This window comes from Fukomys damarensis, unplaced genomic scaffold (genome assembly GCF_012274545.1).
Source record: "Fukomys damarensis isolate Sample0158 unplaced genomic scaffold, DMR_v1.0_HiC HiC_scaffold_27, whole genome shotgun sequence".
NCBI classification, from domain to species: Eukaryota; Metazoa; Chordata; class Mammalia; order Rodentia; family Bathyergidae; genus Fukomys; species Fukomys damarensis.
The window spans coordinates 16,946,517-16,973,801 of record NW_022900939.1 but is presented as its reverse complement, the minus strand read 5'-3'; the positions used below and the strand labels follow the sequence as shown (position 1 = coordinate 16,973,801).

Below are 27,285 nucleotides of genomic sequence, written 5' to 3'. Positions count from 1 at the left end.
GCTAGAAATTTTATTGGGTTGAATCTTAGATCAGTTTGTAGAATACTACCTCTTGACAATATTAAATCTTCTGATTTGTGAACATTGCCTGTTTTTCTAGTTATGGACCTTTTAAATTTTTTTGAGCAGTGTTTTATAGTTTTCACAGTGTGAGCTTTACACTTCTTTAAATTTACTTCTAAATATTTTATTAGTTTTCATGCTATTGTGAATAAAGTTGTGTTTCTAATTTCATTATGGCTTATTCATTACAAGTGTATAGAAATGCATTTGGTTTTTTTTAATATTAGTCCTATAACCCTGAAGTTTTGCTAAACTCATTAGTTTCAGTAGCTTTTTAGAAATTTTCTTAGGATTTTTTTTGTATATAAGATTATGCCATTTATAAATTATGGTGATTTTACTTTCAATATCCTTCTTAGGGAAAAACCATCTAGTTTTTCTCCATTAACTATGATGTGAAACCTGAAAATGCTTAGGATCCTATAAGTTGGTGAATTTTTTGTGTGTGATTTTAGTTTTGGTCTTTTTGAGACAAAGTCTCACTATATAGTTCAGGCTGGCCTTGATCTCATTTTGTAGACCAGGCTGGCCTTGAATTTACAGAGATCCTTCTGTCTCAGCCAGGTGACTGCTAGGATTAAAGGCGAGTGTCATACCTCAGTGGAGTATTTTTTCTTTTTATCGTGAAAAGGACTGATTTTACATTTCTAGAATACATCCATCTCATTTGTGTTATAGGATTTTTTTTTTCTTTTGATGATGAAAAGAAACTAGGCAGGCACTTTGCAGACACTTCACCACTGAGCTACATACCCAGTCCCTTTGTGATTCTTTTTATATATTGGCAGATTTGTTCATATTTTGTGGGGAATTTTGTATTTATATCATAAGGAATGTTATATGTAGTTTTCCTATATTTTTGTATGATTTTGGTATTGGTATTAGAAAAATACTAGCCTTAAAGAATTTGAGATTTGTTTCTTCCTGTTTTTTTTTTCTTCTTTTTTGAGGGTTTATGTTAATTGATGTTAACTATTTAATTGTTGGTAGAATTCACCAGTAAAATCCTTTAGGCCTCTTATTTTCTTTTTAGGTTGGTTTTAAATTACTTCTGTTTTCTTTATTTGATATTAGCCTATTTAGATTTTTCATTTCCTGAGTTCTCTCTAGTTTGTCTTTCTAGGAATTTTTTCATTTCATCCAAGTTATTTACTTCATTGTCATATGACTTTACATAGGATTACTTTATGATCCTTTTTTTTTTTTTCCAGTAGTTTCTAAAGCTGTTTCAGAGTATGGGGAAGAGGTATTTTGGCCTTTCGTCTTCTAAGAGTTCTTTACAGCTTTGGTTAGCTGACCTTCCCTTATCTTCTGTGGCCTTTACATGTCTCAGTTCTTGTAAAAATATCTTTGTTCTCCTTAAAGTGGAGTTGGGAGGAAGGATAGGTACATACTGTAGATGCAGGTTTGCACTACAGTCTTATCATCCAGATTCAGTTTTCACATCTGAGATTCTTAGCAATTAACTTCTTAAATTTCTTCCTGTGGGCTTGATTGAGTCAACCAATTGATTATAGAAATAGTCAAGTCTTTCTTTTTAAACTGTTCAGATTTAACTCAAAATATGAAAATGTTTAAATATTTGTATTACTGATTTGCATTCACTTAATTTAGTTTCAGAAGCCCTACAGGTGGCAACTCCTAGCCCATCTGCCATTACAACTGGTACTGCTACGACTTCTTCCACCACTGTGTGTGCAGCTAAGCAAGAACCTCTCCACTCTACTTCCTCTGCAGTAAACAGCATGGAAAATATAAATGCCACTGAAACCCCAAAACCCATCGAACTTGGTAGTCTTCCTTCAGACCAATTGGCAAAAGGACAGGACACTGTTGCCATAGAAGGTTTTACAGATGAGGAAAACACAGAGAGCGGAGGAGAAGGCCAATACAGAGAGCGTGATGAATTTGTGATAAAGATAGAAGACATAGAGACTTTTAAGGTGATATAAATGTTTACAGCTGCAAAGGTCACAGTTAGTTGAACTGTCTCTGATAGCCCTCATGGTGACTTTAGTAGCATGAATCTGTCTCAGTACAAAAAGTTATATTTTTCACTCTCCTAAATTATGTTTGATTAAAGTAGTGGATATCAGGTATTTTGAAAAAGATGTCACTAAAAGTAATTTTACCTTTATTGTGATTTTTATATACTTCTAACTAGTCCGTTGCATTCAGTACTAAGTTACAGTTATAAATTTTTGAAATGTTAATTTTTTTCAAGGCTCTCAACTCAGTATGAGTTTGGAGAAAATGGTTATTGATATAATTTAACAGTGAGTACCATGTAAAAGTATAATTGTATGTAATTTTATAATTTCAAATTATAGAGCCATAAACAGAATAAGAAAAGATAAAACCGGGTGTGGTGGCACACTCCTGTAACTCCAGCACTTCTAAAGTGAAGGCAGGAGGATCGCCATGAGTTTGCGGCCAGCCTGAGCTCCATAGTGAGTTCAAGGACAGCCTGAACTACATAGTGAGACCCTGTCAGAGAGGGAAAGAGAGCATGAGGGCAAGCATGAGTGTGTTGAGTATGTGCATGTGTGCGAAGGTGTGTGTGTGTGTATTTAAATTTGGGCAGAGAGGAGTGGGCATTGAGAAGAATATAACTCTTAAATTATCTATATTCCTTCCATTCACAATTAACAATTGCTGATACGTTGTCTATTAGTTTCTGGTCCTTTTTTTTTTTTTTTTTTTTTTTTTGTTTTGGTTTTTTGAGACAGGTTCTCACTATGTAGTTGAGACTGACCTGGAACTCACTGTGTAGCCCAAGCTGGTCTCAAGCTCCCAGAGATCCTCCTGCCTCAGCCTCCAGAGTGCTGGGATTGCAGGCGTGTATCACCACGCCCGGCTAGTTTCTGGTCTTTTTCAATAAGTACATACTCATAAAATTGCAAAACTGATGCATGATGACACTAGTAGCAGACAACTTTCTAATAGGTTTAGTTATGCAAGTGGAATAATGAGCTTCTTTGTGTTATTGAGCTCTCTATTTCTAGAAGAATCTCAGCATAGACTGAATAGCTTATAAGAACTATTGCTACAGGGGCCCTGGGGATTTAGCTCAGTGGTTCTGCTGCCAGCCTCGCAAGTGCAAGGTCCCAAATTTGATCCCCGGTACCAAAAAAAAAAAAACCAAAAAACAGGACTATTGCTAAGGGGTAGAGACTTGGCTGAGTGGTAGAACACGTGGAGGCCCTGGGTGTGATTCCTAACACCACAAGGGAAAATATTATTGTAGAAATTCAAATAAGAAATAAAAGTTTGAGCTAGGAATGTCTTTAAGATTTCTTTCAGAGCTAAGAGAACTCTATATATCTATATTGATACTATCTATAAGTGTAATTAATTTTACTAATTACAGGAGGCTTTAAAAACAGGTATGGAACCCCCAGCTATTTGGAAAGTACAGAAAGCTTTATTACAGAAATTTGTTCCTGAAATTCGAGATGGACAAAGAGAATTTGCAGCTACAAACAGTGTGAGTAAAATGCTTGTTTGTTAATATTAGCCCTCCAGTATTTTGTTGGTGATCCTGGGGAAAATAAACAATGATTTAGTTTTAAATGCATTTTATTTTGAGTATTTCTAATATAAAATCACATAAATTTTGAACTACATAGTATGATACTCTGGTAATGTCATTTTAAAATAAGTATAAAAATAATTTTTAAAAATTTCCCAGCCATTCAAAATTAATGACTTTGTATTGTTGCTTCACATTTTTTAAAAACAAAGTTAGCCTGTAATTCCAGTACTTGAAAGGCTGAGGCAAGAGGGTCACCTTGAGTTCGAGGCTGGCCTGGGCTATGTAGTGAGTTCAATGCCAGCCTGAACTCCATAGCGAGACCTTGTCTCAAAAAAACCAAAAACAAAAGTGACTAGTGTTAGTCTGAAGATTTCACATGGGTTCAAATACTCTCATATTGATTATTCTTCCAGTGGAATATCTTGACTTATCAGAAGAATGACAGAAGTTATATTTACATGGCTGCTCCATAGCTTTGAATAAATGAGCATCTGTCCAATGTGTGACTATTGTGGGCTGGCTTGTAGTCAGAAATAATCCAGGCATCTTTTTTTTTTTTTTTTTTTTTTTTTTTTTTTTGGTACTGGAGATCGAACTCAGGTCCTTGTGCTTATGAAACAGGCAGCAGAACCACTGAGCTAAATCCCCCGCCCAATGGGTCATTTTTATTCAGAGTGAAACCAGCCTCGCCAGAGCTATATTTTGGAAAATGCAAAGGATGACTATGATAGTCAAGCCAACAAAGTAATATTTGTGTATGGGCTTTACAACTATGTGATTTAGGTGTTTTTTTCATTAGTACCTAGGATATTTTGGAGATGCGAAGAACAAATACAAAAGGATATATGCAAAGTTCATTGAAAATGCAAACAAAAAGGAGTATGTCAGAGTATGTTCCAAAAAGCCAAGAAATAAGCCTTCACACACTATCAGGTATATGTTATGTAATACAATTATATATTTACTGGCTTTTTTGGGGCAGGGTCATTGTACAAAGGATTACAGCAGTTGAAGAGACAGATTCATTTTTGCATTATATATAGTTCTGAAAAGTCAGTACCTGTTGTAGAAAGTCATTCCTCTTAAAAGACTAAATTTTATGACTTTCTGTGGTGGGATAGGTACCCTTTGCTTTCCCTGAGTCCTTTTGGTGTTGACCTAGAATTAAAAAAAAAAAAAAAGAATTGTGACATGAAGAGACTTCTAAAAGCCTTTTCGTTCATATAATAAAAATTGTTGGGCTGGTCGTGGTGGCGCACCCCTGTAATCCCAGCACTCGGGAGGCTGAGGCAGGAGGATTGCTGTGAGTTCGAGACCAGCCTGGGCTACATAGTGAGTTCCAGGTCAGTCTCAACTACATAGTGAGACCCAGTCTCAAAAAAAACAAAAATTGTCAAGTTTATCTAATAATTTCTGAGACAAAGTTATGAGGCCTGTGCAAAGTCCACAGAACAGTTATCATTATGGATTATATTCTGTTGTCTGCAGCACAAAGTTTGAACTTACCTGTTGAACCTGTGTGTGTGGAAAAATGGGTGTGACCCATATATTCTCATAGTGCCCAGCAGCTCTCGTTTAATTAAGATTCCCACCTGTTGGGAACAGCTTGCCTGATTTTTTTATAATGGAATTTGATCAACTCAAATCTCTAGACCCACTTAGGGCAGATCTTTGGAGCCTCTTGCACAGATGCTTTGGGCTGTCTTCATTAAAACATGGCACTAACAGAGCCTGTGAATTTTTGAAAGTTAGAGCTAGAGTTGGCTACCAAGAATTTATGGAACATAATTTCCCTAAACCCGTTGATCATTTTGAACACAACTTTTTTTTTCTGGAAAAAGTCCATAAAGGGAGATGGGAATGAAAAGAGAAAGTAAGGGTAGAGAGAATAGGCCCTTAATAATAGTATTGAATGCCAGTAGTTAACGAATGTATGTCAGGAAAATACATATATATATATCTTGGATTTTATTTTGGAGGTATTGATGAAGGTATTTAAATAATATTTTCTTGTGAGTCTCACTTTTTTTCTAAATTAGTTTTATAATATTTAAATGTGTTAATAAACTTGTTTGGAACGTTGCAGAACTGTTCAGGCCAAACAAAGTACTAGCAGTAAAACTACAGATCCTCCATCATCAAAAACTACAAGTACAAAAGTCCCTGCCATGAAACCCAAAGTTAAACAGCTAAAAATAAAGGCTGAGCCACCACCAAAGAAGCGGAAGAAATGGAAAGAAGAATTTTCATCATCGCATTCTGAGTCATCTCCTGATTTTCAGTCTAGTAGTACCGAGGACGAGGGTGAGTTCTCTCTGAAGTGAATGAGTCTTCACATTCTCATGGGAGAATGGCTGAGTGGCTGGTGCTGACTGTGCATCTTTTATTTATTGTTCAGATTTATTTACCTAATAAGTTCCGCTGTACTTTCATGACAGTAACACACTGAAGCACTGTTCATCCATACGTGCAGTAAAACAGAAAAGGTAGAACTTAGCATTGTCCTAGCCATGTTAGTGCCAGTTGTCTTGCTTTAGTAGATAGGATGGGGATTAGATCAAATGACTACTTAGAATCTGCTAGTTCTAAACTTATGAGTCTTAGTTTATGCTAGAAAAAAGAATAAATGAACCTAGGAAACAGCAGTTCAAGTTATAATTAATACAGTATAGTAATGTGTGTAGTACTGTATATCTGATATATAAGATGCACATTACTGTGTGTGCTGCTAGCCGACTGTATGCTCATGACCAAGGTAGGTGCCCCCTCTGTCTTCATTTTCTTCTTTTTGAAATGGGAAGGTTGAAATGAAATAGATCAGTAATTATCAAACTTTTTGATCTTTGAACCCCTTTCCACTCTTGCAAACTGTTGTAGATCCCAGACAGCACTTCTGTAGGTGATAACTGTTGATACTTACACCACAATAGATACTGAAATTATGGTAATATAGGGCATAAGAGTCCACAGCACACATCCCATTAGCCATCAAAGCTTGGTGTTGATGTATGCAAACAGTTTAGTTGTCAAATGGCAATCTGGCCTGCCAGACCTGGCCTCCAGCCTGTTTTTATAAATACAGGCATTCCGTTTAACAGTCAAGTAATGGTCCTGCAACTAGGTCGTTAAATGTATTGGTTGCTAAATGGGGAATTGTATATAGTATGTACATTGCAATATTCAGGCCAGAGAAATGGTCCAAGGGAACTCCAGCATGGCTGCTTTTGTTTGTATAACTTTTACATGCAGTACTGCACTATATAACAGAACATAAAATTACAGTACCGCATAAATAGTGTGCTGTACCAAAAAAAGTCATTGAGGCTCTGTACACAAGTTGTACAGAACTGTACAAAAAGAAAGAGTCTAAGTCTGAACAGCACACCCCAGTCGTAAGTCCTAACAGTCATTAAACAGGTCATTAAATAAGGAATATTGATAGTTTTGTTGAAAAATAGTCCCACAGGTACTTTTTGGAAATTTACCTATTTCTGTATGGTGGCCTTCCCATTACAATGGCAGATTCAAGTAGTTGTTACTGAGACCACATGGCCAGCAAAACCTAAATATTTACCATCTGGCCTTTTACTGAGAAATTGCCAACCACTCTTCTTGTAGACTAAAGGATAATGTTGAAGATAGGAAAAGGTGAAGGAATGGTGGAATGCCATCTATTATACTAAACTTACAACTGCTTGGGATCCTATAAGAAAAGGGAGTCTGGTGGGATTTAAAAGGGGGGACATGGTGGTGAAATGTCTGTTTTAATTGTCAGACATAGTGTTTAGCATATATTGCATCTGAACCTAAGTAGGGGCACAGGGATGAAAAGGAAGGACAGATTTGAAAAATTCAGCATCCAGTCTTCATTGTATCTTGAATGATAAATTAATGGGGTTGTTGGAGATAGATACAGTTGAGGTTGATGTCCAGGACAGTTTCCAAATTACAGTATTACTGTTTGAGAGAGTCTTAGAGATTATTTGATTAGAAATAGAACCTTAATTAAAATGTTTCAGTGCTAAAGTATACTTTAAATGTACTATTACAGTAGCTGGGTGTGGCGGCACACACCTGTAATCTCAGTGTTTGGGAGGCTGAGGGAGGAGGAGTTCGAGGCCAGGTTGGGCTACATAGTATAAGACCAGCTCTAACTACATAGCCAGACCCTGTCCCAACAAAACAAAACAAAAACCATGTATTATTTTCAGTACACTCAAAACACTGATTTGCCTTTTAAATTCTCATGTGTATACTTCTAAATAACCATTTACAAATAGATTTTTATAACACTACATTTCAGAATGGCCTTGGACTCACTGTGTAGCCCTGGCTGGCCTAGAACTCTCAGAAATATTCCTGCCTCAGCCTCCTGAGTACTGGAATTAAGTGTGTGCCACCGTGGCCTGCTGTGTGTGTGTGTGTGTGTGTGTGTGTGTATTTTTTTTTTTTTTTGGTACTGGGAATTGAACTCAGGGCCTCAAGCTTGCTGGGCACTGTGCCACTCTGAGCTACATCCCTGGCCCTGGTTGTATGTAATTTTTGCAGCTAGCAGTCCTGCCTTGTTTCTGAATGAGCAATTACTTTATTTCCTTAGGTGACAAAGATAAAATTTGCTTCCACTGATAAATTGAGTGACCACTAGGTGTCACTAAATAGATAAGCATTTATAGTACTTTTAGAAGGCAATAATTGCCCTGCATAGTAGGCACACCTGTAATCCTACCTACTGTAGCAGTGGCCAGAGGATCCCAAGTTCAAGACCAACCTGGGAAACTTAGTGAAACTTTGTCCCAAAATAAGATCAACTGGGAATGTGGCGCAGTAGTAGAGCACTTGCCTAGCATGTGCATGGCCTTGAGTTTGAGTCCTAGCACTGTCCAAAAAAAGGCAAATATTGATAACAGATTTATATGCTGGCAATTTTCCAACTGTTTCAGAGCATCTTACATCTGTTTCTTCATTTCATTTGTTATCTTATTTTGGTTAAAAGAATACTCAGCATCACATAGGTATATAGTTGGAAAGGTGAGTATTTTAATTGCTTTTCTGATAATCATGGATATTTTTATTTGACATGCAGAACTTCACATTTGATAGTTTCTTGAAAATCCCATGCAGGTACACTAAAATCTGTTACTTGCCTTGCCTTTTAGGTGTATCTTCTTTCCATACATGAAACATCATTCATTGGCCATGTGAAAATATTAGCTCTTGCAAATATTAGTACATTTCTATCATCTTTAAAAAGTTGTGTTCTAAGGGAAAAGAAAAAAATATGAGAAAATGAAAAAAAATGGAAATGAAGGGTTTGTAAAGGGGGAGGGGAGGAGGGGTAAAGGGAGGGCAGAGACAAGGGGAAAAAATGAGAACCAAGATCTATCATGTAAAGGTACAAGATCCCAATGATGAATGTAACTGTACTGTATCCCTAAAATGTACCAATAAACTCAATGAGGGAAAATAAAAATAAAAAAGTTATGGTCAAATATATATGATATAAAGTTTGGCATTTTAAAACCATCTTTAAGTGTAAGTATACAATTCAGTAGCATTAATTACATCCACACTGTTGTACAACTAGCACTACTACCTTTTTAAAAAGTTTTATCTTCCCAAACAGAAACTCTAGCAGCTAAGCAGTAACTCCATTCTCCCCTGCTGACTGCTGCTGGTAACCCACAATCTACTTTTTTATCCTATGAATTCTCCCATACACATGACTCATATCGTTTGGCCCTTTGAATCTGGCTTCTTTGCCTTGTCATAATGTTTCCAAGATTCATCCATATTGCAGCATGTAGCAGATTGCCATGTTTTTTATGGCCAAATAATATTTTATTATATGTTTATGCCACATTTTGTCTGTCCATTCATCTGTTGGACACTTAGGTTGTTTCCAGTTTAAAGGTATTATAAATAATTTGTTTAATGAACACTGGTATACATTTATATGAGTTCTCTTTTTCAGTTCTCTGGGTATACACTACAGAGTCTGACTTACTGAACTATATAGAAATTAAATGTTGAGCTTTTTGAGGAAACATCAAATTATTTTCCACAGTGGTTACACCATTTTACATCCCTAACAAAGTTCTTTTCCATATCCTAGCATGTATACATACATATTTTCAGCCTTAGATAATACATACATACACACATACATATCTTGGGGGGTGTGTGTGTGTGTGTGTGTGTGTGTGTGTGTGTGTGTGTGTGTATCTTCATCCTATTAAGTGTAGTATCACAATGTAGTTTTACTTTGCATTTAATAATTTTGAGCATTTTTCCAGGTGCTTATTGGACTATTTTTGTATCTTTGGAAGATAGGTTGTTGGTCTTTTTGTTGTTTAGTTGTAGGACTTTTTTATATATTCTAGATTTTAAACTCAGATACAATTTTAAAATATTTCCTTCCATTCTATAGTTCCAATTTATCTATTTTTCTTTTGTTTCTTGTGCTTTTAATGTCATTATTAGACTCTCTTGCCAAGTCCAAGATAATGAAGATTTATCCCTATATTTTCTTCAAAAATTGTATGGTTTTAGGTCTTTATATTTAGAATATATAGTTCATTAATTCCATTACCGATCTCATTAGAAGTCTTTAAGTATTGAAAAGCTGTCCATTTTACAGTAGGGGATACAAGTTTTCCAGAATCCCAATTTTTATTTGGAATCAGCTTTTATGATTGGCAATAAATATTGTTGATTGTGTTCTTTGAAATAACAGGTTTACGTCATTACTTTTAAATAAAATACTTGCCAAATATTCATGTCAGAATAAGCAGAATATCTGTCATTCTTTCAAATACAAATGGTATTTTAGGGGGAAAAGTTTATTTCATAACTCAGGTAATTGTGTGTATATCAGAAATGTTTTCTGTATTTCTTCCATATTATCATACAGAATATTTAAAACACATTGAAGAGTGGAGATTTAATGAAAATAATAATTTTGTTTTGTTTGAGGCAGGATCTGGCTGTGTAATTCAGGCTGACCTCAAACTCTCCTGCTTCACTCTCGAGGGCTGGGATTACAGATGTGCACCACCATGGCTCCCCTTGAAATACTAATTTTTGTTGTTTCATCAAGGAGTATTCTTAAGTGAAACTAGCTTTTTTTCTCCCGTTAATGTATGGGTAATGACCTGACAAAGTATAGATTATTGTCACTGCTTTTATTCATGCTAAGTAAAAATCCAGCAGTTTTACCCATTAGTACTTTTGCAGATATCAACACAGTGAAAAGAATACATAACATCTCAGTATTATTATGAAAAGTCTTAACATTGGAAACCACTGAGAGAAATCTATGGACCATACTCTTAGAACTGCTTGTAGAAAGCTCAATAATACTGTGATGACTGGATGCAAAACAAGTCAAACATGAGGCAGATGGTCTTGTAGTTCTTGTACTGAATCTAAGTGAAGTTTCCTTTATGGTCTTTTACATTAAAAAATTGTATTATGTCAGGCATGGTGGTGCATGCTTTTAATCCCAGTACTTGGGAGACTGAGACAGGAGGATCACAGTGAGTTCAAGACCAGCCTAGGCTACATAGTGAGTTTAGGGCCAGCCTGAACTACCAAAAAAAAAAAAAATATTAATGTGTCCTAGTGTAGAATTCTATTGTAACTGAAGTATAGAAGTAAAAAAGAAAAGGTATTTATATATTTCCTCATACATTGGATGGCTATGGTTTCTTTACTAATAAACATACAGAAACCATCAGGACTAGAGCAGCATGCGTGACGTGTTGTCATGTGTTGGTCTATGGGGTGGACTGAGCAAGGAACTGGTTCCTACCTGACCTTGTTTCCAACGTTGGGTTAGTGTCAGGGGTAGAGTCCTGGGAATCCCTGTAAAAGTCTGATAGTGTATTCTCTTTTTTTCTATTTTAAAAGCTCTCCAGCAATTATGAAATGTAAAACAGTCTGTCACTTGAGGTGTTTTTGTAAAGATGACGAGAAAGCCTTGAATTGGAAGAAACTGCATTTACAATCTTTCACCTGCTTGTTGGCTCCTGTTATAGAGAAAAGTGTTTTAAATTCTTGGGAAGGATATTTTAATATTTCATCTTTTCTTTGTCCCAGAATTTGATCCTCCAGCTCCTTTTGTCACTCGGTTTTTGAACACAAGAGCAATGAAAGAAACTTTCAAGAGTTATATGGAACTGCTTGTTAGTATTGCCTTGGACCCAGACACTATGCAAGCCTTAGAGAAGAGCAATGGTATGATGTGCTAAGTTGGACTTTCTAAATTTTTTAAATGATTCTGTCTGTTGGGTTTTTACTTGTAATTTGTGTGATATATGTCTGTAATTTTTTAGTTATGTTCATAGTATCTTCTAGAAAATGGTCAAATCTTTTTATGCATTGTTTGAATAGTAGAACAACTTCGTATTGAATATATTTTTATTGCTTCCTACTCATGGGGAAATTATGTAAGTATTCCTTTCTATCTTTTAATTTTTACAATCTATATCATCCTCATTAGTAGTTTACTAAATGTATTACACAGAAAGTCCATATGTTAATATATCCTGTTTTCCCATAATTGGGAAGATGGATGAGATAATAGGAGTATATAAATTAAAATAGTACGTTTATATCCTTAGTAAAAAAATAAATTGCAGAGAAAGTATCATCATTGTTGTCATCTCCTCCTCCTCCTCCCTCTTCCTCTTCCTCTTCCTCTTCTTCTTGGCAATATTGGAGATTGAACCTATGACCTTCTCATGGAGCTATTTATTGTTTTTGTTTTTCTAGTACCAAGAATCAAACTTAGGATCTTGCACTTTCTAGGCAGGTGCAGCATCCCTGAGCTATATCCTTAGGCCCCTCCAGCCTGTTTTTAAATTTGACACAGGGCCTCTCACTGATTCTGTGTTGTCCAGGCTGGACTTAAACTTGTCTCTTGCTTCAGCCTCCCAGAGTGCTAGAATTACAGGTGCGTGCCACCCCATCCAGCTGAGAAATTATTTTCTAATTAAATAGTATTAAAACAAGATAGGAGGCTGTGGGTGTGTCTCAGTGGTAGAATACTTGCCTAGCATGAGTAAGGCTATATGGCCTTGGGTTTAATCCCCAGCACAGAGATGTGGGTGGTAGGGTGATGGGTGTGGGGTTGGAAAAAAAATTGTGTTCATTGGATTATACTAATTAATATTTTCCCCTTTTTACTATCAAGTGTTTTCTTTCTCAAATTATTTGCATCATGAAATGCACATCTCTTTCTACTAGTCACTTCTGGTTTTATTTATATCTAGTATGCACATGTCCTCGGTTTCACCCCAGGACCACAAAGCAAACAAACTTGTTTTTATGAAATGTAAATGAAGTATTTGAAAAGATTTAACTAGTACTAGAAAGATAAAATCAAACTGTAAGGTATATGGCAGCAACCAAAGAAACTGTTCCTCACTAAGGACTTTTTCTTCCTTTAAAGGGGCATTCTTTCCCAGGTTGCTGTGCTTGTATTTCTTCAAAATATGTAAAATTTTATTCAACTGTGAGAATTTTTTATATATTTTAAAGAAAATCATATATTATGTTGATAAATGGAGAAATAGTTTAATAACCTATAGCATTTAATTCAGTTAATTAACTTACATTTTGAAAGTACTTTCATAAAGCTTAAAAGTTTAGAGAAGCAAAGAAAGTACAAACTTTCAAGTAGGAATCTCTGTCATACTTCTACTCTCTTCTCGAATAAGAGACATGTATTTTTGACAATTAATTTTGCATTGCTTTAAAAGTTCTGAGGATGAACCCAGGGCCTTGGACGGGCTAGACAAGTACTCTGCCACTTAGCTCTATCCCAGACTGGGAATGTCACTAGCATGCTTGAGGCCCTGGGTTGAATTCCCAACACTGCAAAGGAAAACAAACAAAGAATTGGGCATCTTCAATGTCTTATAAAATGGTATAGACCAGTTTATATTTTTGTAATACTATTACCATTGAGATGGTAAGTAAGATTTAGAGAAATTGGACACCACGTCGCTGCCCTCCATTGGTTCTAATTCCGTTAAAATCTGCTTCAAGGGCTTATGTGCCTAGCATTCAAGAGGCCCTGTGTTCAATCAAAAGTACATACTACCAAAACAAAACAAAATCAAATTCTAATTCAATTCTAGCTAAAACCCAGGACATTTGCAGAGCCATCCTATTATCAAGCTGCCTCTTTTTTTTTTTTTTTTTTTTTTCTCACTATTATGAGCCTATTTTCAAGTTAACCTTTTGGCGGGGGCAGAATTTTACGTTAGCCAATTAATTTAATGTCTTTCAACATTAAAATGTTGAGAAAAAGTTGAATTTTGACCAAGTATTTGTTAATAATTTATCCTTTTAAAATAAATTATATTTCAGATGAGCTACTTTTACCTCATATGAAAAAAATAGATGGCATGCTGAATGATAATCGAAAAAGACTTCTTTTGAATCTTCATTTAGATCAGCCATTCAAGGTATTTCCTTTAGATGATTTATCAGCGAAACTTAGTGGTGGGAGAAAAAAAACTCAGTGGTGATCACAGTTCTAAATGTGATAAGAAAAAAAATTCATAAAAGTCAAGTCATTCTTTGACAAAAATTTGTTTTTTGTTAGTGTCTGTTTAGTTTACCTTTTAAACATTAATCATTTGCTATTTAAATTTATTTCTGAAGCATTTATTTTTTTCTGATATTCATTCTATAAAATTTTGTCTAAATAATTTCTGAAAGTTAAACTACCTATATTCAAGTCTTTTTAAGGTGTGATCTTGCTCTGGAGTTTGGGTTGGCCTTGAACTTACTCTGTAGCCTAGGCTGGCCTGAGACTTGTGGCGACCCTCCTACCTCAACCTGTCATGTTTTTCTTTTGAATCTTTGTAAAAATTTTTATATTTTTTTCAATAATTAAAATTAGCCTTTTATAGATGTTATCAAAATTCCCTTTATGTGTCTTTGATTTACCCAGTACCCAAGGAAAAACATTATATATATATATATATATAAAATACTGTACCTTAGCAATAAAATTTGGTTTTGGTGTTAATCAGAAATACAGATCAAAAACTTAATCTAAACTCAGGATTTATCATAGAAGCTACTTAGTTTTTAAAAATTAGAAATTTTCTTATTCAAAATGTGTAATATCACATGTAAAATCATTTTTATGTCTGCCTTGAGAAACTTTTTGTTGGTAGAATCAATACAATGTGTATGCTGGCTTTCTTGCATTTCTATTTTGTAAACTGCACGTGGAAGTAACTATAGACTTCATTTTAACTGGGTGAAACTTAAATGACAATAAAGGACACTGGTAGTCTTGGTGTTCTTTACTACTGTACACTTGCAGAACTGGTAAGAAATCCTGTACCAAAGAATTTGATTGCTGGCTCCTAGTCCAGTGTTTTATATTTAATGTCTACCTTTAAATGAAGTATTATTTTAGGAAGTACAGTATTGTCTAGAGACAAGGGAATTTTTGTAGATATGTATTTTCCAAAAAATTTACTAAATATTAAAAATTCCCAATTTCAATAGGCTGTAGCTCAGTGGCCAAGCCCTGAGTTCATCCAACAGCACAACACCAGAAAGTTTACCAGTTTTGTTTGATCATTTTAGAAATGTCAAACCTTGTAATAATTTATGTTACCAAATCCACCAGTTAGAATTTAATACTCAATAGATATTTTCTCTCCTTTTTTTGGAAACAAAACATTTATTGGTACATTTTAGATCTACATGATGATAACACTCATCATAGGGAATTTGCACCTGTACATAGTGTATCCTGCCTTTCCTCTCCTCCCCCTGCACTGCCCTGGCAATAGATGTTTAAAGCTTGTGCAGTAGTTTATGGTGAACAACTGAAAAATTTATATTCTTATTCACAGAAAAAACAAGATTTCAAATTTTGTAAAGTAACTAATTTTGATGAGTTTCACCTAATAATTTGCCTGTCAAAGTCAAATTATGCAGTATTAAAAGTTTAAATGAGTTGAAGTAAAAAAAAATTACAAATAATAAAGAAAGATATTCTATTTCTTAGAAATAGCACTGTGCCCCTAATGATCATGGTGATTTTAGGAGTAATCCTGAAGCCTTTTGCAGTTAATGATACTCTGTCTCCCTCAGAAATACACATACTTCATATCATCTTTAGCTTCTTGTGTTCCCTACAAAGATTTAAATTTTCTTCTTTCATCTCCTCTGATTTAGGGCCATTGGTTTCCAAACTTGGAATCCATTTTTAGTCTTAGAACTCTATTTGTTGTAATTATTCTATGTCCAAAATTATACAAGCATGCTATATTTTAAAAGCAGAACACTAAAGTATATGATAAAAGGAATAATTTGAGAAAAGAACAAAGCTAGAAATTGATGATAGCACACTCTGGAAAGAAACTCCAAAAGTTTTACTGTATGAAAAATGATACCTAGTTCCCTGTTACACTTATACCTAAGAATAATTCAAGTTGGCTGTTTTAAAAATGCACCATTTTCAGGACTACAATATTATTACTTGGAAAATGAGTTTGAAAAACTGGCTTTTGAGCTTATCAGATAAGGACTGTAGTCTGAATCATAAATATATGGGAGTATTTTAACCATTTTAGCCCAAAATAATAAATGCTGCTGGTAACTCAATAAAATTTTATGAAATTAATCAAACTAGTTAGATTAAGCTACAAGTATCATTTGGTTATTTTGTTGTAGTTTTTCATGTCAGAATAACTTACAAGTTAAAGGCATAAATAACTTAACGGCTTTCTTAAATTGATTCTGCCACACAATCACAATACTATTAGTAGTAGCTACCGTGACTTTCTGGTCAGAAAAGTTATTAAGCTGTTTCAGGATCTTATCACACAAGTTCTGTTTGCATGGTCAAAAGAAGCAAGAGAATTGATTAAATAGAAGCCTTAGAATATTTCTTCTTGGCCTCTGTCCTCATCTTCATCCAAAATGAAATGACTTCTTTTTTTTTTTGGACTGGGGATTGAACTCTGGTCCTTGTGCTTGCAAGGCAGGCCACCGAACCGCTGAGCTAAATCCCTGGCCCCGAAATGACTTCTTTATACTAGGACTTGGCTGGGTATTAACAGTGGTTTCAGTAGCAGTTTGAAGAAGCATACATAGCTCCCTGTCTGCCCTGCCTTGAAGCCAGAGAGGCATTATTAAGAACTGTCGAACTTCTTCTGGTATCCCTGTTGCTTAAAAAACAAGCAACTCAGATTCAAGGGCAGATAAATAGATTCTACATCTGATGGGAGGAAGTGCAAAGAATCTGTGACTGTCTCACCTCTACCCATGTGCGCGCGCGCGTGTGTGTGTGTGCGCATATGTATAAATTACTATGTCCCATCAGTAACCACCCACATGTAGTGAATGTGTGCACATGTGTATATGTAGATTTTGAAAAGCTGAAAACAATTTAGTTTTCTTCTGGTTGAGTTATTATGCTTCATTGTTTTAAAGAATGCTTTGGAGAGTTTTCCTGAACTAACAGTAATTACTCGAGACTCTAAAGCAAAAAGTGGAGGATCTGCTATTTCTAAAATCAAAATGAATGGCAAAGCTTATAATAAGAAAACTCTGAGGACTTCTAAAACAACCACTAAATCTGCACAGGTAAGTCCATAGTGATTAATGAAAGTGTGCCTTTTCCAAAACATAAAAATGAGCAGATATTTTACTATTTGTCATTAAGTTTGAAGTCTGTTGGGGTAGGAATAAGCAACTCTGACCTGAGGAACAGGGAATCAGTGTTGTTGATTGTTTTTCTCCAGTGCTTAACACAGTATCTAGAATATAGTAAGTGCTCACAGATTTTTTTAAGTAAACTAATAATCATCCCATGTTTGTGTTTATATACTTACATATGGTTTTAAATTTATTTTTTAATTGACAAAGCTATATATTTATCATGTACTACGTTTTTAATTATGTATACATTGTGAAATGGCTGACTTGTCCTAATTAACAAGCATTACCTGTTTACCTGTTTAGTGAGCACACCTTGTATAGTCAATATGGATTTCATATCTGCAGTCATTACCATTGGACTATCTTCCATTATTTTCAAACATAGTATATATTGTTAACAATCTTCAGAAAACAGTTCCATAGCATAAAAGTTCCCCATCAAAATGTATTCTATAAAAACACATCATAAATGCATCAAAACGTATATGTGTGTAAGAGCAATGCAGGTATATGCCACCAGTGTGAGGTTGAAGAGCCACAAAGACAATGTAATGCTACTTACTTTGGGGGGCAAAAGCTAATGATCATACTCAGTACTTCATGTGTGCTAAGAAAGTGCTCCAGCGCTGAACTACATCCCCAGCCTAGTATTTACTTTTTAAAATGAAGAGATGGTACTGGAGGTGTAGCACAGTGAGTTCTTGCCTAATGTATATGAGGCTCTATATCAATCCCCAGCACCACAAAAAGAAAAGAGACAGATTCATTTATTCTTTAAAAAACAAAAGAAAAATTGGTGCCGGGCATGGTGGCGCACGCCTATATTACCAGCACTCCGGAGGCTGAGGAAGCCATGAGTTTGGGGCCAACCTGGGCTACATAGTTCAGAGCCAGCCTGAACTACAAAATGAGACCCTGTCTCAAAAAAAAAAAAAAAAAGGTGCTTTGTGCCAAATGCAGTCTGAGTATTATGGGATACAACACTGAAAACTAGTTAAAATCCCTGTTCTTGCGTAATTTATATCTTGGGGGATAAGAAGGAACTGGTATAATACATAAAAGTATGTAGATAAAAAAATAAGCTCGGGAGGGCCGGGGATTTAGCTCAGCGGTTCGGTGGCCTGCCTTGCAAGCACAAGGAACCGAGTTCAATCCCCGGTACCAAAAAAAAAAAAAAAAAAAAAAAAAAAAAATCTAGGGAAATAAAGTTGTAGAAATATCTATATATATGAAATACCTGAGGGAGAAGCATGAAAGAATATACAACGTGCTGTTTGCCCTTTTTTTCTCTCTCTCTCTTTTGGTAGTAGTAATGGGGATTGAATCTAGGGCTTTCACACTGAGCTACATCCCCAGTCCTTTGTTAATTTCTTATTTTGAGATGGGCTTTCACTAAGTTGCTCAGATTGGGCTCAAACTCAAGATCTTCCTGCCTCAGCCTCCCAGTGTGCGGGGATTACAAGCAGGTACTACCACACCCAGCTAGCCTTTTCTATTTCTCAAGCAAATATTATAGAAAGTCTTTTACAAATTGTATTATTTTTTCATTTAAATTTTTCCATAATGTTAATTTTTTTTCTAATAGTGCATATTTACATTTAGGAAAAAGAATGAAGATTTTCAAACACAATCTGAACTCATGAATAAGCCTCTTTGCATGTTAATATAATGTAATATCTATGCCAGTCATTTTCACGATTGCCATGAGACTTTAGTTTTTTTTGGGAGGGGGCATTGAGACACGGTCTCACTATGAAGTTGAGATTGACCTGGAACTCACTCCTAGCCCAGGCTGGTCTCGAACTCCCAGCGATCCTCCTGCCTCAGCCTCCCAAGTGCTGGGATTACAGGCGTGTGCCACCACTCCCAGCTGAGATTTTAGTTTTTGTTTTGCTTGCCATGAGACTTGATTTAGTGTTTCCCCAAAAGTATTCTAAGTTCAGATGTTCCATGAACTTTCTTTTTATAGGAGTTTGCCGTTGATCCAGAGAAAATACAGCTGTATTCTTTGTACCATTCACTCCATCATTATAAATATCATGTTTACCTGATGTGTAAAGATGAGGTAATTTTCTCATTTATTTAAAAAATATATATATTTTGTGAACATTAAGGAAAGTGTGATTGGTGAATGTTTTAAATGAATTGTAAAATATGTGTATATATGTGGCGGGGGCTTTTTGGTCAGTTGGTTTTGTCCTATGTTCTACTATAAGTAATAACTAAATTTATTGTTTTGCATTTCTCTGCTGTATTTTTGCTGAGATTCTTCAGTGTCTTACTGCCTCTTGAGCTATAAATGGTAATGTTTTTAAACTGCTCGTGTTTGCTTTACATGGCCGCAGTACATGGTGCTTTATGGCATTTTATTCTCTTGTAACAGAATGATCCTGCTTTAATTCAATTCAGTTACTGCTCCTCATCTTCATCCAAAATGAAATGACTCCTTTATAGTAGGACTTGGCTTGATAACTTGCTGTCTTATCACTGAATAGCCTTATCCTGCTTACTTACAGAGAATTGGTTTTGTTCCTTGTTAGGAAGAAATGGAAATTAAAATTTAAGTATAATTTTTAGGTATCATAAATTTCAAGTTTCTCAGGAATTACATATGACAACAGTATTACCTTGTAGATGGGATATAAGAATTAACTGCCTCCAAATAAGTCTCAATACTAGCATATTTAACCAGCTCTGCAGCTTTTTATAGGAGGTTAAGATAGTTCAAGGCTAAACATGATGTGTTATGTAGTCTGATTTGAAAAGATGTTCTTAAATCTAACCCCTATCAAAGGAAAGAGCAAAGAGGGTGGTGCAAAATATGTTGACTTTTTTACAGTGTTCTGAAAACAGACCCTAATATTTTTCATTTGGCTTTTAACACAATTGGAAGAAATTGGGGAGGTTTGAAATACTTTTGCCAATCTTCATGTCTGCCAATATGGAGCCAATGATAGTAGCATTAGACCTCATCCAAATTTATCTGAAATAATCATTCTGCATGAGTGGGAATAAAAAAAAAATCAGTATGTATAGGTGAATTGATAAATATTTCCATTCAAGATGTAGAAAGGATTGTGAAGGGCTTAAGTATAAATGTAAGCTAATGCGACAATTTTTTTAATTTTAGATTTCTTCTGTGCAGAAAAAAAATGAAGACTTAGGACAAGAGGAAATTGTTCAACTTTGTATGAAAAATGTAAAATGGGTGGAGGACCTATTTGAAAAATTTGGAGAACTTCTAAATCATGTTCAGCAGAAATGTTCCTAACGTTTTTCCACAAATCCCATCTTTTTATAGCACTAATGAGATTGTGAGGGGTGGTCACAAATAATCAGTGTCAAGCAGTGGTCTCCTGCACATATGCGCCTCCATTGTGGATCCTTTACCAGGGCCTTTGCTGAAGGACAGAGGTGCTGCCAAGGCAGTCAGTCCTTAGAAATGGACCTTCATCCCATGACATTTTTAGCCTAATGAATGATTTTTCTATTTTGTAAACCATTGCGTAACTGAGTTTTATTTTCAGAAGTGTTTGGCAAGTGATGAAGCATGCACTAAATATAATTTTTCTTTATTGATAGAGAAATAACACCTAAATAACTTGATTGTCAGACTCTGGCTAAATATCTTAGTGAAAGAGAGGTGGCAGAAAGTTTGCATTCCAGTCTAGCCACAAAACAAACTATTGTACATTATGTAAACAGATCTGGTGTGCTGTGACATCTTGTATGAGAATATCATCAACTTTAAATGTAAAATTCAGAAACTGCATTCTGCTTTATGGACTCTTTGACATATTCAGGAAACTGGATATGGAATTGGTGCAATTCTGTGCTTTTTGTGTCAAACTATATTGTGATGAAAGAAACAGTGACATACTATTTTCCCTATCTCAAAAAAAAGTATTTTCATTTATTCTGTTTTTATTTTGGAAATTTGTCAATTGTACATTTTATTTTACTAATAGTTGTATTTTTCACAAGGAAAATGTTGTGGTTATAATTATGTTCTCTGTATCTGTACTACACTTCATTGTTTTCAGTAAAACCTGTTTAGTTATATGTCAGATTTCTATTGTGAATTCTATCTTGAGGTAACCATTATCTTTTTGTTCATACAGATTTGCTCCAGTGTTATCCAGAATTTACATTCAGTGCTAGAATTAGTTTAGCTTTATAAGTGGGCCTGTGTTAGGCACTGCAGTAATCTCCTAATTCATAAATTTACTGAACTAGTACTTGATTAATGGATTTGTTGAAGCAAAAATCTAAGTACATGATGCATTTGTGAAGAATAAAGTTAATAATCAGATGATATGCAGTGTTACACACAGCTTCCCTAACTTGTAGAACTGGAAGTGATAGAGTTCTCCTTTTGGTGCCTTTTCAACCTTTATACATAGTATTGTAGCTTTCTTAAGTTTGACAGCTAGTGCAGTTCAAATAGTTTAGCAGAGACAGTGAATGTATTAGGTTCAACATGACCTCATGTTTTATTTGTGTTTGCCAACAGGATGCCTTATTTGTTTGTGAAAAAGATTTACTAGTTCATTCTAAACTATCCCATTTTTTAGATTCTAAAGAAGTTAATCATCATACTTTTTTTATTTTACCACCATTTAGTGCCTTAAATCCTATTAAGAAAGCAGTGTTACTGCTCATTGCCCAAATAAGATAGGCTTACTTACATGGATATTCCTATTGTCTTGGTTTTGAGTTAACTGACCAAGTTCTTATGCTTAAAACTTCAGCAAACTGGCAAAGAATCAAAGGTAACATGTTACTTGATTGAGAGTAAAACATAGCATTGGGTAAAACTGAGGATTTGAGTTAAGCTCACATATTTATTTCTAATGGTCATCTTATTAAAAGCAATAATCCTTACTACTTGTACTAGCCATTAGACAAGGTACTCAATAATGGAATTTTTACTAAAGGGTTAAATGTTCCATTTCTGAAAGTTTTTTAAAACTTATTTTGAAAACAAAAGTAACCTATTCAATTGCTTTTAGCCTGACTCTTGAGAGATGCAGAGAATATCAACAGTGGGAGAATCATACTCGCAAGTGGAAAAGAGTAGGAAGCAGCCATATTTTTTCTGATAGTATTGACTCTGGACAGAATTGGTTTCTTTCACTTCCAAAGTACAGAGTAGAAAATTACATCTCCTAGGTAATGTTGCGAGTATGCATTTTTAAATTATCCCCCCAGCTTACTTTCCTGAATCATTGCTTATTTAAATATTTTTGAAAGCCATCTTGCATGTAGGTAACGTCTTAATGTAGATCTGGGAAATTATAGCCACATTTTCTTCAAGAATAATCCCAATGGAAAACATCTTGTATCTTTAATGTCATTTCCTAAAGGAAATAATCCATTTCCTTCTGAACTGCATTTGCTCTCAAGCTGTTTCCAGTTGTGTTCATGTTAATAACACAAGTGTTTTCATGATACAGGAGGCCAAGTCCTTCGATGCACCTACAAGATAACCTGTTGTTTGGTTGCATCATCATCTCTCATGTGTTCCATGTAGCACAAGGAAACCAGCAACCTCGGGCCTTAGAAAAAAGTGGGGCTATTATTATGACAACCATACATGAGTCTTCTCTTTGTATGAAGTTAAATAAATACCTAGCTGGTAGGCATTTCCATTTCTTGCCAGGGGGGTTGAAATTTAGAATGTAGAAGTAACTTTAGGTTGTAGATAGAATTAAAGAGGTAAAGCACATGTTGCCACAACCCAGGAAAATATTTTAAAAATTGGGTTCTCTTACCTACAGAGATCTGGATATAATTTAATGTAAAAAGTAATTTTGTGTTGGTGCTTATTATTAGTTCAGATGAGCGGTTGGAGAGTGGGGCTTCCTTGTCATTTTCAAGGATAACCCAATTTCCATTTACTTGATCCTCATGAAATCATAAATGTCTAATGATTTATGAATTACAACAGTAAGTTGAACTAGAAACTTCCCGTTTTCTGTTATATTATCAAATAGGAAACATTGGTAACATGGAAAAAATCATTTTAAAATGGTTTAGAAAATTTTAGATTGCTTTTAATATTCTAAATTTCTTTAAATTTCTAAAACAAATATATATAGGTGAACTCATGCATTAGTACTATTTTTCAAAACTTCACATTTTTAAACTGTAATTTTCTTCTAAATATACATACTGTATTTATTTTCTTTAAAGCAGCCATATTCTGGCCTGTGGCTCTGAAGAGATACCTGTAAAACCTATACAGCAGCAGGGTTATTGAAGCATCTTTCCCAAAAGTTGCTTCAAATGTGTAAGTTGCTATTTTATTGTATTTGTAGAATATAATTTTTGTTTTAAACTCTTATTTCCATCTGTTTCACAAAAAATGTTTCTCAAATAGAGTGAAATATCCAGAATAACTGCATCTGTGTTGGTTACCCTTGACACACAACTGCACAAATGAACATGTACACTTTTGGTCGTACATTAACTTGCATGCATAACTTTTGGCATCCGTATTCACAAATGCATGTTTTTGCAAATCACCTTTATTTATGAGTGACAGTAATTGAAATTAAGGATACAAAGAAACCTGCATTTGTAGTCCAGAGTTTTCAGTCGGTCCATAATATGAAATATGGAAATGTGAAAGACAATTTTGTATATTTGTTTGTTACTAACTCAGATCATTAAAGTGAAAACAGTTTTTTAAACAACAAAATCAGAATGTTTGGGGTTTTATTTAAGAATTGAAAGCTAAAGTGTTCTGAAGCCAAATACATCATGTTTAGATTCTTCAGAGAGCACATACCATGGTAGAGATTGTTGTTATACAAATGGTACAGGTCTTCATTTTATTTTTTCAGATAATATTGTAATCAGTATTTGATAAATGTTACAGCCTTAGCTGATGATATCATAACTTATTTTATAGAGTCTCTTAAAAATAATTTAACAGTCTATAGTGATACCACCCTGAATGGGCCCAATCTCTTCTAAAAATAATTTAACAGCAAAGCTTTGATTCTAGAGTTCAAAATCACTTTATGAATTCAAATTTTTACATCTGCTTTTTTCAGAAATAGAAAATCCTTAATGTTTCATAGAAAGTCTCAACACAGGATGAGACTGGATTAATCATTGCATAATAAAATAAGAAACAGTGACATACAGATGCATGATCTATTTGGATAGGCTTACATTAAGGTTGCATCTATATTTATGTAGTTGCCAGACGGCTGTCAAAGATGGGAACAATAGTTTTTGGTGCATAGTTGAGAGAAAAATCAAAATAGGTGGTTCTAATAATAAATCAGCAGTTTTGCTCTTGGGCCCTAGAGGAATTCTAGTATTATGACAAGGACTGGCCTAGGCAGCCATTTCTATTTTGTTCCATGAAGAGATGTAGAACTACTCAATAAATTTCTAAGAACCCAGAAATGTACTTTTATATGAATATTCTAGTTTTTAAATGTTGGTTTTAAAACAGTACAGCACTCTCCCGCCAAAACATCTGATGGCCAAATAGCCTGCCCTCCACTTTGCATGCTTTTTAAATTTTTATTATTGATTGATTGATTGATTGTACTACACATTGAACCCAGGGCCGTCACACTGAGCTATATCCCCAGTGACCTGGCCCTGCCCTTTTTGAGACTGTGTCTTTTAAGGATGGGCTCATTCTTTTGATCCTCCTGCCTCAGCCTCCCAAAGTGCAAATTCTTTTATGATATCTTTCTAGTACCTATGATATTTCAAACATGAACAAATCAGGATTAAAATACTCGGTAGCTACTTTCCCCGACTACTAAAAAGGCTTAGAAACTAAGTCATTACATTTTAAGTGTTAAGTAGCATTTCACTAACCATACATTCAATTCACTGATAAAAATCACAAATCAGAGCCATCTTTTATCTAATATCTAGGGTAGTGTGGTGAACCTTTTAGAGCTTTCAGTATTAAAACAGCCCACTACAGGGCTGGGGATTTTGTTCAGTGGTTCCGCCGCCTGCCTTGCAAGCACAAGGATCCAAGTTCAATACCCAGTACCAAAAAAATAAAAAACCAGCCCACTACAGCACACACGCCATATGTTCACCACCACGAATATAGGGTATATTATAGTTGAAGCTCCAGAATAAGTTGGGACCATGTCCTCAATTATGTATTATATGTTGTGACATTCTGTTTTCTTTTATTCACTCTAAACAAGACTTACTTCTGGCCAGCAGGACAATTACTGAGGCAGAATTTTCAGCTTTAGGCTACAGGTCTAGATAAAAAAATGAAGTCCCCTAAATGCCTGACTAATAATTTCAATCAGTATACACAATTGGTTTCTTCCTGGTTATTACAAAGGGAGAAAAACCAACTGTTCCTGCAAAGTAAAGGGAAAAACTGAAAGTTTTCCCTCCCTTAAAATTAAAATAGTTATTATAGGGCAACCACAGTCAAATTTGCTTTTTCACTTTTATAACAAATTACCAACAAGGTCCTGACCTAGGAATCAAAAACAAAATCTCAAAATTTAAAACTATGAAGCAAGCTAAATCATATACAGTTCTTGATTCAAAAATTAATACTGGAGAATTACCCAAATAGCAAATAACCTCATGTTCAGTTACTACCACATTATTTCAAAGAGGAGGCATTATGCATTCATGGCATTCATTTATTTACAAACATACCTAGTATGCTGCATGAGTTAATGAGTTTGACCCATTTCTGAAGACTGCACCTCCTAAAACATTCTTCACATCTGTTAAGTGGATGATTTAAAGCATCCTTAATTCTTACGCAGTTTTGGGATCTTACTATAAAAAAAGGTGCAGAAAATCCAGATCCGAAAAAAAAAAGGTCAGCATAACCAGTATTCACCACTTGTTTTCCACTTAAAATGGCACGCTTTCCCCAGGGCACACCTCACAGTGGTTCTGACCAGAGGTGTGAACCTCTGGCTGCTCTGTCGTAACAATGCGCTCTTGGAAGCTCTGTGAAAGGCACAGAGACCCACTGTAGAAGAAATGCCCAGCCACACCAAGTCCTCTTGTTCTTACAGCCTTGCTCTCCTCTGTCAAGATTTAAAGATAAAACTCTTTAAACTCTGTTTTGTTTTTAACCCATAAAGAAATATAAAATTTCAGCCAGGCACAGTGGTGCAGCCTGTAATCACAGTACTTGGAAAGCTGAGGCAGAAAGATTCAAAGTTTGAGGCCCCGCTGGACAATTCTGAGAGACATGTCTTCAAGGGCTGTAGGCAGAAAATGGGAGCTGTAGCTCAGTGCAAAGACCCCCTAGTATAAAAATCCAGTTGAAGTTATTTTCAATATATTTGCTACCTTAACTAGTTTTGATTGTAAAAATACTTCATTCCTTATTTTACACGAAAATATTGTTTTTGTTTTGTTTTGTTTTGCAGTACTGGGGACTGAACCCAGGGAGTGCTGAGCCACATCCTCAGCCTGGTTGGTTGATTGAGACAGGGACTAGCTACCAAGTCCAGGCTGGCCTCGGATTTGCAGCACTCCTGTTTCAACTGCCAGGGAAGCTGGAATTCAGAGATGTGGCAGCATGCCCGCCTGGCTCTTAATCTCGTTCTTTCTAGTAGTTTTTTTTTGTTTTGTTTTGTTTTGTTTTTTAATCTTGGAGAATTTAACCTGATTCTACTACAGGAAAATGAAAGATGATACTTCTACTCTTTTGTTTTCCAAATAGAAAATATTTTACTAGAAAAACACTAAAAAAACCTACTCATGCTTGTTTTAAAAAGAAAATCAACAGTGTGGAAAAATATAAACAAAAGGATATAAACTACCGAGTCTTCATATTTGCTTAAAATATACTTTGTGTTCCCAATTTAGTATGAGTTCCAAGACTTGATACTATGGATTACCCCTTTCCTATGTAGCTTTAGGTAAATTCCTAGTTTTCAAAATTTTTTAAAAAGCATATTTCAAGATAAAAGAATGATCTGGGTTATTGATCATTTAATATATATATCTAAATA

At 35.0% G+C, this 27,285-nt stretch overlaps 1 protein-coding gene across 2 annotated transcripts in view; it reads left to right on the top strand.

Annotated features, from left to right (window-relative positions):
* Qser1 (glutamine and serine rich 1) overlaps positions 1-21,197 on the top strand; it is a 74,816-nt gene extending 53,619 nt beyond the window's left edge. The window contains exons 5-13 of one of the 2 annotated variants that reach the window (XM_010612650.3): positions 1,801-2,006; positions 3,434-3,550; positions 4,398-4,531; positions 5,685-5,902; positions 11,696-11,833; positions 13,973-14,070; positions 17,069-17,221; positions 19,266-19,361; positions 20,427-21,197. In XM_010612650.3, the coding sequence (XP_010610952.1) occupies positions 1,801-2,006; positions 3,434-3,550; positions 4,398-4,531; positions 5,685-5,902; positions 11,696-11,833; positions 13,973-14,070; positions 17,069-17,221; positions 19,266-19,361; positions 20,427-20,567 (1,301 nt within the window). In that variant the 3' untranslated portion in view covers positions 20,568-21,197. Of the gene's footprint in view, positions 1-1,677; positions 2,007-3,433; positions 3,551-4,397; positions 4,532-5,684; positions 5,903-11,695; positions 11,834-13,972; positions 14,071-17,068; positions 17,222-19,265; positions 19,362-20,426 lie in introns of both variants that reach the window. The other variant, XM_010612649.3, reaches the window with a different exon arrangement.
* Positions 21,198-27,285: the final 6,088 nt, after the last annotated feature.